The following is a 20,087-nucleotide window of genomic DNA, read 5'->3' on the forward strand; positions in this document are numbered from 1 at the left end:
TTGGACATTACTGCCCTAAAGGAGCTATACTGGAATTAGGGGAGAGGGAGGACCATAAGGCCCCTTTCTTCCTAAAGATGCTTCTCTTAGGTGTATTATCTTGGGAGTAGGGTAAAACATAAGAACTTAAGGGAAACTCCCATTCTGCTGATGAGCAAACCGAGGTTCACGGAGGTAAAGTGCTTTTGAGTCCCCAATCCCTCAGTTGCCTCCTAATCTCTCCCCTTGTTCCTACTGAAAGCTGAGACCTTGCCAAGATTTCCTTGGGGTGAGCAGGGCAGTGGGAGGAGAAGGTCTGGTCACAGAGTCCACAGGGGCCCCCTGCTACTCTGCCTGCTCTTGGCCAGGAGAATAGACAGGGCTGGGCCGATGAGTAACTCAGCTGTTCAATCATTGCAAGGGCAATTAGAGGGGGAGGAACCTTGGGATCAGCAGAATACCCCCACACCCTGTGGAAAGAAGACAAAGGCAAAAGTGGGGGGAAGGTGGGGAACAGGGCCAGGTTCAAGGCAGCCCCACCCTGAGGTCTTCCCCAGAGAACAGAGGGGACAAGGAGGGAGCTGGGGAGTTGGCCCCTTCCCAGGTCGGGCAGAGGACACTTAGGGGACTAAAGTCTGCTCCTGTGGCCTTGGTTTGGGATTGAGGAGAGTTCTGGCCCTACCAAGGCTGTTGATGGGGAAGGCCTGCTCTGCTTTGCCCTCAATTTCCCAACCCCCAGACCTATTGTACAGCAGCTGGTTTGGCAGGGGGACAAATCATGCTTTTCTTCTGCCACAAAAAGCCCTGGCAGGGAAGGAACTGAATCTTTGTTGGGTGGTAACTATGGCATGAGATTAGAAGGTCTGGCTAAGAATAAGAATTCTTGGCCAGAAGGAGTCAAAGTGTTTCTTCCCTTCCCCCCAATGACCCACCACCCCAGAAATCCTGACCAAACTGGGTAAGATGCCCAGTGATCCCACCCCTGCCATCCTGATCTTAGCCCCCTGTCTGATTTTCTGTTAGCTCCCCCAAACCCCCACATTAGAAGCCTCTGGACTATGGCCATACGGAGTATCCTGGGACCAAAATCTTTGGAAAATGTGCCACCTGCCCCACAGTGGCCAAAGGGCTCCCAGCCTCTTGCCAGTACCAGCCACCCCTCCCAAATGGCCCGAGATTTTATTGGATTTCTCCGAATTCTTCATATTGTCTTCTTCTCCCCTCACCCCAACCCCTAGTAGAGCAGACTTTCCCCAAGCCTTCCCTTGGCTCTCCTATCTTCTCAGGATGTCCCCTGTCCCTATCTCTGCTGAAGCAATTTTCCAGGTGCTGCCCCTCTTTACGGTAGGACCCCTGGGTTCTCCAACCTTCAAGCCTTGCTCCCTCACTTTACCCCCTCACCCAGGACCTTTCTTTCCCTAGAAGTCAAACCAAAGAGATGAAGATTTATCAATGACCCGTGATTACCACCTTCAGAGCTGGGTGCTTTGGCTAGAAAAGGGTCTTCTTGAGAGGCAGCTAGGTAGCACAGTAGATAGAGTTAGGAGGATCTGGGTTCAAACACAACCTCAGACATTTCCTGGCTATGTGACCCTAGGCAAATCACTTGACTCCAATGACCAAGCCCTTGCTGTTCTTCTATCTTAGAATTGGTACTAAGACATAGGTAGGAGTTTTTTAAAAAAGAAGACAAGAAAAGGGCCTTCCTAGCTACACATTATGTCTTCTCTTACCCTATTAGAATGTAATAATGGAACCTTAGTTTCCTCCTTTGGTCTACAGCTCTGATCTTCTGGGATTTGAGTCCAATTTCCCCAGTGTGGAAGTTGGCCCTTTCCCAGACTGGGCAGAAGACCCTTAAGGGACTAAGTTGGCCCCAGTGGCCTGGCCTGGGATTGAGGAAAGTTAATGTCCTCACCATGTCCCACCCCAAACCTCAAAACTGGCCTCCCTGGGGAAAAGTTTTAACAGAAACTCCTTAAGGGTTGGGACTATTGTTTATGTCTTTGGCACATACTTGTGGCTGGTCAGCTCCTCATCTCCCTACTGAGGTTTTCTTGGCAAAGCCTCTGGAGTGGTTTACATTTCCTTCTTTCTCCAACTCATCTTACAGATGAGAAAACTGAGGCAGACAGTTAAGTGACTTGCCAGATCATACTGCCAACAAGAAAGATGAGTCTTCCTGATTCTAGACCCAGTGCTTTTTCCACTACCCAGCCTGGCTGTCCATTGGCACATAGGTGCTTAATACATAAAATAAATGCCTAATAAAATGGAGAGATGAATGAATGAGTAGATGGATTCCCTCTCTGCATGGAGAGATCCTGTTCTTGGTCTCCGATTGCACTGCAGGGCTTCCCTTTCCCTTTCCCCTCAGCTCTGCAAACCCTCAAAGTTGTTTCTTCCCATTCCTCTATTTCCCCTTCTCAGAAGACCTGTTCCCCTTTGCCCCCAGTTTTGGGCAGCAAGAATCTATCCTCTTCCCATCTTTCCAAACACGCAGACTAGAAGAAGTCAGGCGTTGGGCTCCAGGGGGGCCGCCTTATAAAGGAAGGGCAGGGAAAGATGGTGGATGAGGGGAACTTTGGGGTTAGGAGGAGTCACAGGGCAATAAAGGTCATCTCTGGTCCCTGACACCTTTCTCTACTCCCGCCTCCAGGAAGCCAAATGTGCCTATACTATCATCCTCATGGCACTCTTGTGGTGCACAGAGACCCTGCCACTAGCTGTCACTGCCTTTCTTCCCCTTGTCTTCTTCCCCATGATGGGCATCATGGATGCATCAGAGGTGAGTATCTCTCCTCACTCCCATCTCTCTCTGCCCATCCAACTCCTACAACCCAAAAGGGCTTTGGGGGAGAGTGAGAGTCTGAGAAGGGGCTGAGAGGATGCCACTATTAATTGAGAAATAATCAGATGCTCTTAGGAATGATTGATACTTGTAAGCGGCACTCCTTTGATCCTGAGAGGTCATTCTTTTTCCCATTTTTCAAATGACCAGACTGAGGTTTACAGAACCAAAGGCCCAAGATCACCCAGCTGGGTGACTCAGAATGAGACTGGCCTAAGAGAAAGAGTACCTAATTTGGAAGGAGGGGAAAGGATTCTAGCCCCTCAACCCAACCACCCACCACATATATACACCACCACCATCTGCTGTTTTCATCACCGTATGATCTTGGGAAAGTCTTGTAACTTCTCTGGATCTAGCCAGCCTCATCTGTAAAATGGGCAGAATGATTATTTACTTGTCTTAAGAAATATCCTCTGGGAGTCCCTCTTAACAATAAGATCCATGACTCAATAATAGACAGTCTGGGGCTTTGTCTTTTGGGGAGTGGAAGGAGAAAACCCTATTAGCTGAGATGGCATGGATAGCGCCATGTTCCAGTTACTGGGTGATCATTAGCAAATCACTTGACCTTTCCAAGTCTCCTCCATGAAATGGGAATATTGACCACTCTAAAGTGCTACATCGGTGGCAGTTGTCACGAGCCTAGGGACCTTCTTGGATTATGATGGCATCCAGAAAAGACGTCAGCCCCTCCTTTCCCAAACCATTCTTCAGTGTCTCCTTCCCCATCCCTAAGCTAGAAGGAACTCCGTGAAGGCTTTGACCCAAGAGGACATTTTTCATGTTCTTCACAACTGAGTTTTCAAGGCTGAATTTGTCCACTGTCAAATGCCCGTAGAGACTCTGGAAAAAAATTCCCTGCAGACATTTTGTACTCTAACCCCAAACAGCTGGATGACGTGCTAACACTCATGTTTCCTGATTCTTCACATCTTCTTGAGCCTATTTGGCCATGGAACTCATTGGGGCTTGAAACTTGCTGACAGAACCTGTAAATACTAATGGGGAAGGAGGGGAGAGAGTGGTTCAGGCAGGAAATGTCTGGGGACAACAAGACCAGGGCAGCGGGCAAGGAATATTGGAACAAAAAAGGGAAAAGTGGCTCCTCTGATCCATGCATATAACTTAGAAGGGAGGGTATCATGGCCCTTGAAGCCAGAACCCTAATGATCACCATCTAGGCTTCCACAAGGTGCTATCGTAGAGGCTTTGGGGAGAGGAGGGTGGGAAACAGGGTCCTTGGTTCAGATCATACCATTTTTAGACAGTTGGGCAGAATTCTTCACAGTTTGGCAGAAATTGGATTAATGGAGCTGGTCTTTGGTCCAAGCCCCAATTGAAGGCTAGAAGTGGCCACTTCTGGAAGCCACTGAGAGTCAGACTAGGTTTAAAACTGGCATGCCACTGCAAACCCCAAGCCTGTGGTTATTGCCAGTGGTTGTGGGGTGGGGAAGATCTTACCCTTTCTGGCTCCTGGACTCTTTGGGCAGCAAACTGGTAACCCTTCTGGAACCCTCCTCAGAATGATGCTGTTTAAAAAACCGATCCAAGCCCAAATAAAATCCAATGAATCACAAAGGAAATCAACTAGTTTGAAATGCTTCCCTGATCAGATCAAACAAATTCCTGAGCACCCTAGTGGGAACTTCCTAAAAAAGGGGAGGATGGAGAGAGTTGCCCAGTTTTCCATTCACTTTCCTTTCTCACCTGTGGGCTTGACTTGTACCAGGTTTCCATAGAGTACCTGAAGGACACCAACATCCTTTTCATTGGGGGCCTCCTGGTGGCCATATCTGTGGAACACTGGAACCTTCATAAGCGCATCGCTCTTCGAGTTCTCCTCATCATTGGCGTGAGGCCAGCATTGTGAGTCAAGAAGGATGCCACAGACCAGGACGAGAAACAGAGTCTGAGCAGTTATGGGGGGGGGGCATTAGACATGGGTCAAGGCCTCTATGTGTTTTGGGGTGGGGTTTTTTAATCCTCCCCTTCCATCTTAGAATCAATACTGAGTATTAGTTGAAGGACAGAAGAGCAGTGAGAGCTAGGAAATAGGGATTTGCCTAGGGTCACACATCAAGGAAGTATCTGAGATAAGATTTGAATCCAGGACTCCCCATCTCCCAGCCTGCCTCTCTATCCACTGAGCCACCTAGCTGCCTTTCCTCCATGTGTTTTTGGAAGAGGAAGGGAGTTATTATGAGTAGAATGCTAGATTTGAAGGAATACTTAATAGCTATTTGCTTAAACACTCTGCGCTTCAGTCTCTTCATCTATAAAATTAGGTGGTGGGACTCAATGTGTTCTAAAGATCCTTTCAGTTCTAGATCTATAATTCTATGATACTATGTTCCCCCCTCTTCCACCCAACCCCCATCATTGACCAGAAGACTTTAATGCAGTTGGGTGGCTCAGTGGATGGAAAGCCAGGTCTAGAGACGGGAGGTCCCAGGTTCAAACCTAACCTGTGTGACCCTGGGCAAGTCACTTAACCCCTAGCCTAGCCCTTACCATTCTTCTGCCTTGGAACCACTACACAGTATTGATTCTAAGACAGAAGGTGAGGGTTAAAAAAAGAAGATTGGGTTGCTGAGAGGAGGGAGACAGAGAGATAGTGAAATGTTAATGCAAAGCCAAGAAGATGCCCTCCTTACTTCTTGCTGAAAAGGGGAGAGATTGATTTTTGTTATTGAGTTTTAGTCACACCTAACTCTTTGTGACATCATTTGGGGTTTTCTGAACAAAGATACTGGAGTTATTTTCTGTTTCCTTCTCCAGCTCATTTTATAGATGAGGAAATTAAGGCAGAGTTAAGTGACTTGCCCAAGGTCATATAGCCAATAACCATCTGAGGCTGGATTTGAACTTACAACGAGGAATCTTCATGACTTAAAGCCTGGCACTCTATGCACTGTGCCATCTGGCTGCCCAAGAGATTGATTTTATGTAATATGTATGTGTGTATCTATACTTATACACATATATACATGTATATACTCACACATGTATATTTATACATATATGCCAACACATGTGTGTATATTTACTCATGTGTGCTAACGTGTGTGTATATCTGAATGCACACCTATATACTCATTCACATTTATACTCACACATATCTATATTGTCACATATACTTACATATGTGTACATTCCCATACATGTGCACACACACGCTAGCTTTTTTCTTTATAGTCCTATTGGGGGTGTCAGGAAGACAGAGAATGCCATTATCCATGGCGGGAGGCTGGGCAGCTCTCCTGGCAGTGGGGAGTCCCAGGGCGTGGAAGGAATGTCCGGGCTTGGGGGATGTGAGTGTCTCAGGGTGAGAGCAGATGGTGGGAGGTAGAGCATCTGCGGCTGCATCTCCTCCTCCTTTGGGTCTTTGGGGTGTGTGAAGGAGGAAGGCTTTGGTTAACCCATGGCCAATGCGAGCTCTAGGATGAAGCTCTCCGGGGCCTGGCTGAGCTTGCCCTGGATCTCTGTTTTCCTAAGCTGGGGAGGAGCCCAGACCACCTCATACCATGCCTCTCCCTAGTTTGATCCTGGGCTTCATGATCGTCACCGCATTCCTCTCCATGTGGATCAGCAACACGGCCACCACAGCAATGATGGTGCCCATCGCTCACGCCGTCTTGGATCAGCTACACAAAGCCCCAGAGCAGAAGCATGGTGAGGCAGGCCACGTCAACATCTCCTTTGAGCTCCAGGAGCCTCATTGTAATCCTGAGAAAGAACCACCGAGCCTGACTGAGAAGGGTAAGATCATGCCTTGGGCCTTGGAGAGGGTCCTCCCTTCCTGAACATGTTTCATCCCTAGAATTTGCCTATTCTCTGAGAGGGAGAGAGAGAAAGAGACAGAGAGAGAGACAGAGAGACAGAGAGAGAGAGAGACAGAGAGAGACAGAGAGAGAGAGAAAGAGAGAGAGAGAGACAAAGAGAGACAGAAAGAGAGAGAGACAGAGAGAGAGAGAGACAGAGAGAGAGACAGAGAGAGAGAGACAGAGAGAGAGAGAGACAGAGAGAGACAAAGAGAGACAGAGAGAGAGAGACAAAGAGAGACAGAGAGAGACAGAGACAGAGAGAGACACAGAGAGAGAGAGACAGAGAGACACAGAGAGAGAGAGACAGAGAGAGAGAGAGACAGAGAGAGAGAGAGAGAGAGAGAGAGACAGAGAGAGAGAGAGAGACAGAGAGACACACAGAGAGAGACAGAAAGAGAGACAGAGAGAGAGACACAGAGAGAGAGACAGAGAGAAAGAGACAGAGAGACAGAGAGAGAGAGACAGAGAGAGACAGAGAGACACACAGAGAGAGACAGAAAGAGAGACAGAGAGAGAGACACACAGAGAGAGACAGAGAGAAAGAGACAGAGAGAGACAGAGAGGGAGGGAGGAAGAGACAGAGAGAGAGAGAGACAGAGACAGAGAGAGAGACAGAAAGACAGAGAGAGAGACAGACAGACAGAGACAGAGAGAGAGACAGAGACAGAGAGAGACAGAGAGAGGAAGACAGAGAGACAGACACACAGAGAGAGACAGAGAGATAGACAGAGAGACAGACACACAGAGAGAGACAGAAAGAGAGACAGAGAGAGAGACACACAGAGAGAGACAGAGAGAGACAGAGAGGGAGGGAGGAAGAGACAGAGAGAGAGAGACAGACAGACAGAGACAGAGAGAGAGACAGAGACAGAGAGACAGAGACAGAGAGAGACAGAGAGGAAGACAGAGAGACAGAGAGACAGAGACAGAGTCAGAGAGAGACAGAGAGATAGACAGAGAGACAGACACACAGAGAGAGACAGAAAGAGAGACAGAGAGAGACAGAAAGAGACAGAGAGAGACAGAGTGGGAGGGAGGAAGAGACAGAGAGACAGAGAGACAGACAGACAGAGAGAAAGAGAGAGAGAAACAACAAAAGGAGGGGTGGGAGAGAGCACCCAGGGAAGCATGATAATATCCCTGGAACTCAAAGGAGGACTTCCCAAAGCCAATGGAGGAAGGAGCCATCACTGTAGCCCTAGGAAAATGGATCGGGGTGCAGAAAAAGTACTGCCCTGGTGAGGGATTGGGGAGCCCTGAAATCTAGTTCCTGATCTGCCCCTTATAAGCTCTGGGGCTTCTCTTTTCTCCTTTTTAATTATTTTTTAAACCCTTATCTTCCATCTTAGAAGTCTGAAAGGGAATTCTTTATTCTCTTAAAAGTAGGCAGGAGAGTTAATCCCATCTTCACAGAATCAATGCTATGTATTGGTTCCAAGGCAGAAGAGTAGTAAAGGCCAGGCAATGGGGGTCAAGTGACTTGCCCAGGGTCACACAACTGGGTAGTTTTTGAGGTCATATTTGAACCCAGGACCTCCTGTCTCTAGGCCTGGCTCTCCATCCACTGAGCCACCCAGCCACCCCCTCTCCTTTTTAATTATCTCAGGTACACAAAATGACAGTGTTGGGTCCTCTAAAGGCCTCTGAAGTCTTTAACGCTATGACTCTAAGATATCAAAGATCTATCAAATCCTTCCCAGGGACTCTGTGATGTGGACCCAAAGCAGAACCCTCCTCTGAGTCAGAATCCCTTGGCTGGACTTTGAAGGAAGAGAAACCCACCTCCTCCCAACACTCCACTAAGCTAATGGCAGCCAGGGATCTCTATTCAGATCTCACACCAGTTTTCTTCCTTCCCCCTTGAAAAAGCCAATAGAACCCTTCCTCTCCTCTCTGCCGTGAGATGGAAGATCTGGGCCAGGATCTCCTCTTACTAACCCCACTGTTTTACAACAAGGGAAACAAAGTCTCTCGCCTCCACTACCCTGCTCTTCGTCTTCCTCCACCCGACAGAGAGCAGCCCTGTCCCAACATCGATGCCTCCGGACTACAAGGAGAAGGAGGAGGAGAAGCAGGAGGAGGAGAGGGAGAGGGACCACCTCAAATTCTCCCAAGGCATGAGCCTCTGTGTGTGCTATGCCGCCAGCATTGGTGGGATAGCCACCCTGACAGGCACCACTCCCAACCTGGTGTTACAGGGACAAATCAACTCGTGAGTATGGGGCCCCTCCAGGACCCTCCTCCAGATCAGCTGCCTGCCGGGTCCTTAGGGGGCCAGGGATGGCTGTTCTATGGCCAACCCTCCCAGCTCTGCCATTCGAGGTCCTCTGTCCGCCCCTTCCATTCCCACATCCCTTGTTCTAAAGCCCTTTCCGCCTCTGCCACTTGACATGCCAGGTCCTGGAGTCTCCTCCACTGCTCTATCTATCTCCAAGTCTCCTCCCAGCTCTGATACGCGCTACTCTCTGCATTGGGGTCCTTTCCATCCCCTCCTGATGCTCCCTGTATTTATTACATCCTAAGTTCCCGTCTGTCTCCGATCATTTCTGTTTTCTGTCTTAAAGTCCCTTCCAGGGCTGACACTCACGGTTCTATGTTCTAAGATCCCTTCAAGCCCTGGAAATGAGGAGGTTGGACTAGATGAGGGGTCCTTAACATGATATCCACAGAGCAAAGTCTATGTATGGATAGATTTCAAGAAAGAAAATAAGGGGAGCAGCTGGGTGGCTCAGTGGATGGAGAGCCAGACCTAGAGACAAGAGGTCCTGGGTTCAAATTTGACCTCAGATGCTTCCCAGCTGTGTGACCCTGGGCAAGTCACTTAACCCCCATTGCCTAGCCCTTACCACTCTTCTAAACCAATACACAGTATTGATTCTAAGATAGAAAGTGAGGTTTTTTAAATAAATAAATAAAATAAAATATATTTTTAGTTAATGTTTTAAAGAATATTTTAAATATATTCTGAGAAGGAATCCATTGACTCCCCCAGGCTGCCAAAGGAGTCCAGGACAAAGTACAGAACGTCATTGGGGTCTTAATGAGATGGTCTCCCAGGATCCTCCTGATTCTGCCTCCTAAGACCTCCTTTGTTCTGTATTCTAAGGTGTCTCCTATGTCTGATGGCATAGGTCCTATCCCCCCTGCCATAGTCCCTGTCACAGTCCCATGTCCTTTGTGCCCTCTGCCTTGCAGTAGAATGGAGAGAGATCTTGAGCGATAGAGCAATGGATGTCATGGATGGAAGAAGCCCTAGAACCTGGAACAGCAGAGTTAGTGGAAAGAACCTTAGAACAAAGAATGAACTAGATTTCCCCAAACACAGTATTTCATCTCTCTCTCCCTGCATTCGCACCCACTGTCCTCTATCCCTGGAATGCACTACCTTCTTAGTGAAATTTCTCTGAATCTTTTTCACCTTCCTTCAAGACTCAGGGCAGATGCTCAATCCAGTTAGCTAATTACACCAGGGGAGTTGCCATTGCTGAATTTGCCAAGGTAATTGTTCCATTGGCTGGCACAAGCAATCTGGAAGCCTGCGCCCTCTCCGTTTGGGAAAGGCAGCATCCCTGACTCCCCCTGGGCTTGCTCAGCTGGTCAAGCTCTCCAAGGCACCCACCCAAGTGGGCCAACAAGACTTTGTGGCTATGGAAATGATCGCTGTCATTCCTCTAACCCTACAGGCTCTTCCCAGACAACCCCAGTGTGGTGAACTTTGCTTCCTGGTTTGGTTTTGCCTTCCCCACCATGGTTCTCCTACTGCTGCTCTCCTGGATATGGCTCCAGATCCTCTTCTTGGGATTCAAGTAAGTTTTCAGACCAGTCCAAGGCTCATACTGGGCAGGAAGAGACACCAGCAAAGGGTCTAACCCTCAAGAAACTTAAAGTCAGGGCAGGAATTCATCTGTCCACAAATGAGCGTTTATTCATGCCAGGCACTGAGATTGGGTTTAAGGATACAAAGTCGACAATGAACCGATCCCTGCCCTCAAGGAGCTTAAACTCTCCTGCAGTAACCATCCTTGACATTTGCATACAACACCTGAGGGTTACTCAGATAGATACTGAGTATTCTGGAATCTGTTTCTGCATGTGGTCCTCACATTGTCCAGTGAAATAGGAAGTGCAAACATCATTCTCTCCATTTTACAGGTGGGGAAACTGAAACCCAGAGAGGTAACATAGCTTACTCAAGTTTAAATAGATCATGTTTATCATCAAAGCCAGGACTTCAAATCCTAGTGGTTTGGTAGTCAAGTTTACAATTGAACCAACATAATATCACAGGGAGAGCCTAGAGGAGACCATGGAGATCATCCAGTCTAATCTCACCCCCATTTTATAGTTGAGAAAACTGAGGCTGATAATGGGATGAAATGACTAGGTAGAAGTAAACAGCTAAGCAAAAATTTAAAACCAAGTCTTTTGGTTCCAAATTCCCACCTTTGCTTTCCTACCAAATAACTTAATGCCAAAGTCTCAGATTTAGTTAATCCAATTAATCAATCAGTCATTCAGTCAATAAATACTTATTATGCAACTACTATGTGCCAGGTACCATTTTAAGTACTAGGGATACAAAAAGAAGCAAAAGACAATCCTTGCTCTCAACTCACAATTGAATAGGATTCATTAAATAATATATAAACCAGGCATCCAGGTAGCTCAGTGATTAGAGAGCCAGGCCTGGAGACTGGACGTCCCAGATTCAAAGCTGGCCTCAAATACTTGCTATCTATGTGACTCTGGGCAAGTCACTTAACCCCCATTGCCTAGCCCTTTCAGCTCTTCTGTCTTAGAGTTTTTGATTCTAAGTTGGAAGGAAAGGGTTCTTTTTTTTTTTTTTAATAATATACAAACTAGGGAGCATCTGGGTGGCTCAGGAGATTGACAAGAGGTCCTGGGTTCAAATCTAGCCTCAGATACTTCCTAGTTGTGTGATCCTGGGCAAGTCACTTAACCCCCATTGCCTCTCCCTTGCTGCTCTTCTGCCTTGGAACCAATACTTAGTATTAATTCTAAAATGGAAGGTAAGGGTTTAAAAATAAAAATAATATATAAACCATAAGGACATACATTATACTAAAAAATTCAAGGAGGTTACACAAAGATATGTATGCATCATTGTTCCATCTTGCTGCCATCTGCTGGGTCCCCATCTTGGCTGGTCTAGGGTAATATGATTGCACACATACACTCATAACTGATCCCAGAAGATTGGATCTTCCTAGATGATAATCTCATTATATAATTATATATTGGTACATATGTGTGTATAAATACATATATTTTAAAACATATTCTTAACCACCAGGTGGCCCACAGAACTTAGGGGTTTTGGGGTTTTATATAGAATTAAACAATAGGGAGCTGGAACCTCTTACAAATGGACCAATCTGGAGTCAAGTTTAATCAGAGGGGTTAGTAAAATTCCTCTGGAGCCAGGGGCTGTATTGATGAGCACATATTAGCTATCTTGACCTGCAAATCCTCCATTTTCCACTGGGATATAGAATCCTGATCAAACTAGATCTCTTAGAGTTCCTCTTTTTTTTTTTATTTCATTCAGAAGTACTCCTTCTACTACAATTATTTTTGAAACAACCTCCCTCCCTCTCTCAGTGAGCTCAGTATTGGTCCTGTCGGGGATATGAAAATGTGGGTGCCATAATCCCTACCCTCAAGAGGTGCAGAGTCTAACCAGGGAAATGTGGCATCAATATACCTAAAGTTAAACATCAATACAAGAATGAAGGGAGAAAAAAACCACCAAGACCAGGGCATTGAGAGATTAAGAGTTTTTCATTAAGATTAAATCTTAATTAAAATTAAGATTCCCAAAACTGATGCCTATGGTTAATTGCCATGGGACATTGACTAAGCATTGGTTCTTAGAGTACTAGTTTGATGGATAAGCTTCCACCTGAGAGAAAAGAAGAACAAAATATCTGTAAAATGAAGGACTTGCTCTAGATGAAGTCTCCTTTAGTTCAAACATTCTGGGATTCATAGGATCATAGTCTAGAGTTGGAAGGGACCTCAGAGGCACCCTCACCCAACCCCTTCATTTACAGAGAAGAGAGATGGAGACCCAGGGAAGTTAAGCAATTTACCAAGGTCTTTCATTGTTGCTCAGCCAATTTTCAGTTCTGTCCTACCCTCTGTGACCCCATTTAGGGTTTTCTTGGCAAAGATGCTAAAGTTTGTTGACCATTTCCTTCTCCATTGCCAAGGCCACATACATTGTAAAAGGCCAAAGGTAAGATGTGAATTGAGGTCCATTGACTCCAAAGTTCCCTTTTCCCTATGCAGTGCTGATGCTGGAATAAAGTCTCCTCCCTTCTCTGAACTTCAATTTCCTTATCTGTAAAATGAGGGAGTCAGTGAGCACTTAGGTCCTTTCTAACCCTAAATCCAAGACCCTAATGATATCAGATGGCCACAAAGAGCCTTCCCAGCTCTAAGGCAGAGAGTCTTTCTGTATAAGAAGGAAGATGTAGATAAGATGAGGAGGTGTCTAATAGAATTAGAGTTGGGACTAAGAGACAGGACTAGGACACTAACACTAGAGTGAGTGGAATATATTCCTTCCCATTCACATCCCACTCCTTCTTGTCCTGAATAAAGGTCTTGGGGACTGAGGGCTTAGCTCATCTAGCCCTTCCCTCTAGGGGATCACTGGGAAAGCCAGATCCAAGTGAATCTAATTACCTTTCTATCTAGAGCATTTCCTGGAGCCTGGAAAAAAATGGTCCCCCTTCCCCATCTTTCCCAAGCCAAATAGTAGTAATAGCAATACGAACAACCCCAATTATAGCCTTTATAGCACATCACAAATACTGTTTAATTTTATCCTCACATTTCTTCCATACAATAACAAATATAGAAAAATGTTTTGCATGATTGTACATATAAGAACTATATCCAATTACTTACCTTCTCAGGGAGAGGGAAGGGTCAAAAGAAGGGAGAGATTTTAGGACTCAAAAAAAGTTTTTTAAATTATTTTTAGATGTAATAGGGGGAAAATAAGTTTATTTTATTATTCATTATTCCTTGATTATTTTATTGTTTAAATTTTTTTATCCTCAAAACAAACCTGGGAGATGGAAGATCTTTTTAGCCTTATTTTATATATGAGGAAACTGAGGCAGAGGTTAGATGGCTTGCTTAATCATAGTTAGCAAGTGTTTGAGGCTGGATTTGAACTCAGGTTTTCCTGACTCCAAGGTAAGTACTCTATCTCCTGTACCATTTAGCTACCTCTAATACTCTAAGGTAAAGTGGATTCAAGGAAATTTAAAATAAAATAATAATTTATTATATGTAAATATATAATAAGTATACAATCTAAAGTAATAGTTATGTAAAGTTGTCATTGATATCTAATATAAAACATGTGTATGAATATGTGATTAATATATAACATATAATTATCCCATGTAAAATATATTTCGCATCAATATGTAACAAAATATATACCATGAAATATTTCTGTAAATATAGTATGAAAAATACCAAATGGGTGAAATAAAATATTTTACATTAATAAATGAATTCTAAATTAATGTATTATATTAGCTTAAAATACAATAAATATACAACATAAAATATTTCTATAAATATACATGGAATAACATTTCTATAAAGATATAATTAATATGTCGTAAGAATAATATTTTATATATGGTATAGCATTTTATATTATAAATATGATAATATAACATGATACTTTCTTCTGTATGTATATAATAAACATATAGCATAAATTAATATTTTATAAGAATATATGTGTGAACATAAATTTTACATACACATATGATAAATATAAACTGCAATATAAAATATAAAATATTATTACTCTATGATATTTTATTAGAGAAAAAAGAACCCAGTCCCAGAAAGGCTGACTTGTAATTTCTCTGTTCTTGTAACTATAGTTCCTCTGCCCTAGCTTAGCCCATATGATCCTCTCAAAGCTGGAAGGCTCAATGGTCTCATAACCCCACATGAAAACAGCATCTTTCATCCCTAAATATCCTCCACTGGATTTTAGGATTCACCTGCTGGCACTGTCCATTCTACTTTCCAAGAGTGATACGTCTTCCTACATGATAATAAATGCTATAATGTAATAATATAACAAATATTATTATAAATTTAAAAATAAATATCAATATAATATTGTAATATAATAAATACGAACTCAGAGCCAGAGGAAGCAGTGTTTGAATCTAGGTTCTTGACTTCCTCTCTTCAGTGTCCAGTCCCTATAAAAGGAAGGGGCTGGTAGATGATCTCTGAGATTTCCTTCCAGTTCTAACTATAGTTCTAAGCTCTTGTGAATTTAAGGAGGGGATGGAAAGAGCAATCTCGTACAAAGTGCATTCCATGACCTTAAGGAAAAAAAAAGAAAAGAACTCTAAAAATCCCCAAAGATGAGTCCATTAATCAAAAGGTTTCTTCCTTCTTTCTCTTCTATTCTGAAATATAAGCTCACTTTGTATTGTGGTCCTAGTAAAAAGAATATTACACCTGGAGTGAGAGGACTTGAATTCAAATCCTGATTATGACTTGCTGGCTGTGTAGTATTGGGCAAGTCATTTCCCTTCTCAAAGTATCAGTTCTGTCCTCTGTATAATGAAGCGGTTGTTGCAGATGGTATATGACAAAGATCCTTCCACCTTTGAATCCTTTGACCATTCTTCTAGATGAGTTCCTGATCTGGGTCTATGAACTTTTTAAAAAATGTTTTGATAACTATATTAATGATTTCCTTTGTAATCCTATGAATTTGTATTGTAACCCTACATAAAACTATGTAATTCCATAACCAGTATAATTGGTTGCCTTTGTAATCTTACATATTTTATTTTATTCATTTGTTTATTAGTGAATTTATTTTATTCATCCTCATAATCCTGAGAAGGGGTCCTTTAGGCTTCACCAGACTGTCTGTCCAATGCATCCAGGACACATACACAGTTAATCCTTTCTAAGAAAGATAAAACATTGGGAGACAAGCCAGTGGGTTGAGAGTCATTTCCCTTCTTTGACTTTTGCCTATCTGTCTGTGAAATGGGAAGATTAAAAAGATAAACCTTCCCCTACTCTGAGAGCAGTTTTCATTGAAGATGTGCATATGAGCATGTCCCTTTGCCTGTAGCTTCCGGAAGAACTTCAGTTGTGGAAAGCAGAGTCGGGAAAAAGAGCGAGCAGCCTACCAGGTTATCCAGGCTGAACACAAGAAGTTGGGCCCCATGAGCTTTGCCGAGATAGCTGTCACCTTCCTGTTCTTCATCCTAGTTGTTCTTTGGTTCACCAGAGAACCTGGCTTCTTCCCTGGATGGGGCAATGTGGCCTTTCCTAACCAGAAAGGGGAAAGGTGAGACACCCACTGAAGGCTTTATGTTTGGGGCAAGGAAAGGGGAATGGGGGTAATGAATGGCCCTGAAAGTGAGCAAGCAGATCCCACTCAATTGAGAAGCAATGGACTGCAGGGAAAGAGGGGAAGGAAGGAAGGAAGGAAGGAAGGAAGGAAGGAAGGAAGGAAGGAAGGAAGGAAGGAAGGAAGGAAGGAAGGAAGGAAGGAAGGAAGGAAGGAAGGAAGGAAGGAAGGAAGGAAGGAAGGAAGGAAGGAAGGAAGGAAGGAAGGAAGGAAGGAAGGAAGGAAGGAAGGAAGGAAGGAAGGAAGGAAGGAAGGAAGGAAGGAAGGAAGGAAGGAAGGTTTAAGGAAGGAAGGAAGGTTTAAGGAAGGAAGGAAGGTTTAAGGAAGGAAGGAAGGTTTAAGGAAGGAAGGAAGGTTTAAGGAAGGAAGGTTTAAGGAAGGAAGGAAGGAAGGAAGGAAGGAAGGAAGGAAGGAAGGAAGGTTTAAGGAAGGAAGGAAGGTTTAAGGAAGGAAGGAAGGTTTAAGGAAGGAAGGTTTAAGGAAGGAAGGAAGGTTTAAGGAAGGAAGGTTTAAGGAAGGAAGGAAGGTTTAAGGAAGGAAGGTTTAAGGAAGGAAGGAAGGAAGGAAGGAAGGAAGGAAGGAAGGAAGGAAGGAAGGAAGGAAGGAAGGAAGGAAGGTTGAAGGAAGGAAGGAAGAAAGGAAGGAAGGAGGGAAGGAGGGAAGGAGGGAGGAGAGGAAGACATCCTTCCCAGACATGATGGCCATTGAGCTCAAAGAAGGTCTTGAGACATAAAGACGGACAGAAGGGGATGTTGAGATCATGGGATATGGAGATGAGGAGGATTTTGTATAACATCTGATTCAGAGGGTCTTAATTTGGGACGTGGGAACTTGGTTTTTCTCTCAATATTTTGAGAACTGTTTTTCAATATAACCAGCTTCCTTTGCCATCCTCTATATTGTGTGTACTTAAAAACATAAAGGAGTCCATAGCCTTCACCACACTTCGTAAATAGCCCACAACCCCCCCAAAAAAAACGTTTGAGGATCCCTGCTTTATATTTTATGGGATTGGAGGGGAGAGATAGATTGTGGGTAGAAGTGTCTGGGGAGGGGGCAGGAGAAGGGATGGATTCAGAGGTAAGAGGCAAAGGGACTCAGTTTGTTTTGATGCAACAAACATCTTAGAAAAGTCTGCTATATGTCAGGCACTGGAGATGCAAAGCCCAGAATAAAACCAGTCCCTGCCCACGAGGAACTTACATTCTACTGGGAGGGTACAGCACATAAATAGAAGAGTAAATATAAGGTAACTGGAGGAGGAAGAGAGCTCTAATAATTATAATTGCCAACATTTTTATAGCACTTTTAAAGTTCTTAAAGCATTTTATTTCATTTGCTACAATAATAGCAGTTTAGAGATGCCTGTCAGGACCTTTAAAGAAGCAATGAGGAGGAGAACAAGAGGAGGAGAAGAGGAGGGAGGGAATTTCAATGTCAAGGAACAGCTTCTATAAAAACAGAAGGAGGAGATGAGAAAAGTGGAATATATTACAGGATCCTCCTAGGCAGTGAGTGTTGCCCAGGTACCAGGGGTGGGACCTGCCTAGCTGTGGAGATAAGGAGGTCCTTGAGTACCATCCACAGTAAGTGATGGAAGGATTCAGAGGAGAGGAAGGTCAGTGGAGTCTGGGAAAACATTGTAGCCACATGTGACCCTTGACTTGAGCCTCCAAGGGTGGGTTGGATAGAGAGACCAAGGGGCAAAGGCCAGAGCTCCTCTTTGACCCTTCCGGTGGGCCCTCCTAACTGACCCCTCCCCAAGCCTTTCCACTCACTGCCGGAATTCCCCTTGCCCTGACTCCCCCTTGCAGCATGGTCTCCGATGGCACCGTGGCCTTCTTCATCAGCATCATTCTGTTTATCGTACCCTCAGAGCTCCCCATCTTCTCCCAGCAGCAGGGTAAGTATTTGGCCACAAAGGAGGGAAGAAAGGGAGATGGTGGAAGAGAAATGGGCAAAATTTGGAGAAGGAAGAGATCTCAAAGCTATCTGACAATGTGTCCCCCTCCCTCCCTCCCTCCCTCATTTTACAGAGGAGGTAAATAGAGGCCCCGAAGAGTGACAGTCACATGCAGTCAGTTATAGTCAGACAGGCACTAGAACCTGAGATTTCTAGGACCCAAGAGAAGGAACTAAGTTCTGGGGCTCTTCCCAGTACCTGGGCAGAGGATCCAGAATGGGGATCTCTAGGAGAGAATTAGAGGAGAAGGGAACATGTCACCCAAGGGGAGTTCTTTCAATGACCGAGCTCCTCTTCTTGGGGACCAGGCTCCCAGAAGTTCAAGGCCCCGCCTGCCCTCCTCAACTGGAATACTGTGAACAAGAAAATGCCCTGGAATATTGTCTTCCTGCTGGGCGGAGGCTTTGCCCTGGCCAAGGGCAGCGAGGTAGGCACCTGCACCCCCCCACCCCCCACCCCCCGCTCTGAATCAGCTAAGCAGAAGAGAGAAAGAAACTGGAGGGTAGCTTAATTAATTAACTGGATGGGGAAGCTCACATGGCACAAGGGCGGAAATCATTTCTGTTCCGAAGTCTTGGGAGGGAGGAGAAAAGAAGTCATCTGATTACAGCCTAAAAGACTAGCATGATCTATTTTAGAGATATACCATATATTACAGATGCATGTGTGTATTATGTATACGTGCCTGCATGTATATGTAACATCCACAACTGTGATTTCATCAGGGTAGGGAATTTCCAGTGAGAAATCCCCTTTATATTAGGGCGGTTAGGTAGCCCAGTGGATAAGAGAGCTGGGCTTGAAGTCAGGAAGACTCATCTTCCTGAATTCAAATCTGAGCTCAAATACTTATTAGCTGTGTGACCCTGGGCAAGTCACTTAACCCTGTTTGCTTCAGTTTCCTCATCTGTAAAATGAGTGGAAGAAAATTGCAAACCACGCCAAGAAAACCCAAATGGGGTCACGAAGAGTCAGACACGAGTGAAAAATGACTCAACAACACATTACTTTACCCCTATCCCTGCCATCAACATTTCCCCCATTTTAGAGACTTTCAGAGACAAAAAAAAAAAAGCAAAGCAATTTTATAGATTTCAAAGCACTTTTACACATATCTTATTTGGTTCTCACAGCAATTCTATGAAGTGGGTACTATTTTTTTTAAACCCTTACCTTCTGTCTTAGAATTGATTCTTAGTATTAGTTCCAAGACAGAAGAGCAGTAAGAGGTAGGTAATGGGGGTTAAGTGACTTGCCCAGGGTCACACAGCTAGGGAGTGTCTGAGGTCACATTTGAACCCAGGACTTCTCCTCTCTAAACCAATAGGTCCAATTATTATCCCCATTTTACAAGTAAGGAAACTGAGGCACATAGCAATGTAGTGTCTTGCCAGGGTCACCAGATACCCAGTGTCTGAGACAGAATTCAAACTCAGTTCTTCCTGACTCCACTCTATCTGGTTGCCTCTGGGAAAAAAAAGCACGAGCTTGTTCTCTGAAGTCAGATCAGGTTCAGGGACCTTTTGCTTAGCTTAATCCAATAACGTTGAGATCTGTCTAGCCTTCCCTTCATCCCACAGGATGCTGACTAAGCTCAGAAGATTGCTTCATTGGCAAGAAGTTAGAGCAGCCACATTCCCTGCTGTAGCCACAAGGGGACGACATAATCACACCCATCCCAGCTTCTGGGGCGCCCAGGATGCACCAGTCCCGTAGATCTTGTCCCAGGGTCCCCCAGAGTCTCTCTAGGATCCATCTGAGCGAACTGTGAAGGGAGGAGGCTCCCAAAGCTCTCTGTGTCTCCCACACACACATCCCTGGACAAAGGGGACTCCCTCAGAATTCAGTTCTAGAAGGACCTTGGACAGTAGCTAACCCACCTCCCCCCCTCCTCTAGTACCATTGGGGAATTTGTGTATTTAATTGGAGAGAGGTGGCATTGCCTAGGCACCTGACCTGGGCATGGATCCAGCTTTCAATGGCCCCAGCAATTCTTTTATCTCTGAGTTCTAGGTGGCA

General features: G+C 44.8%; 1 protein-coding gene across 1 annotated transcript in view; it reads left to right on the forward strand.

Annotated features, from left to right (window-relative positions):
- Positions 1–20,087, forward strand: part of SLC13A2 (solute carrier family 13 member 2) — a 44,076-nt gene that overhangs the window by 17,539 nt on the left and 6,450 nt on the right. The window contains exons 2-9 of the mRNA XM_001368620.5: positions 2,639–2,767; positions 4,563–4,699; positions 6,372–6,592; positions 8,671–8,869; positions 10,341–10,463; positions 15,824–16,042; positions 17,920–18,008; positions 18,377–18,495. Coding sequence (XP_001368657.1) covers positions 2,639–2,767; positions 4,563–4,699; positions 6,372–6,592; positions 8,671–8,869; positions 10,341–10,463; positions 15,824–16,042; positions 17,920–18,008; positions 18,377–18,495 — 1,236 coding nt within the window. The remainder of the gene's footprint in view (positions 1–2,638; positions 2,768–4,562; positions 4,700–6,371; positions 6,593–8,670; positions 8,870–10,340; positions 10,464–15,823; positions 16,043–17,919; positions 18,009–18,376; positions 18,496–20,087) is intronic.

Source organism: Monodelphis domestica, chromosome 2 (genome assembly GCF_027887165.1).
Source record: "Monodelphis domestica isolate mMonDom1 chromosome 2, mMonDom1.pri, whole genome shotgun sequence".
Lineage (NCBI taxonomy): Eukaryota > Metazoa > Chordata > Mammalia > Didelphimorphia > Didelphidae > Monodelphis > Monodelphis domestica.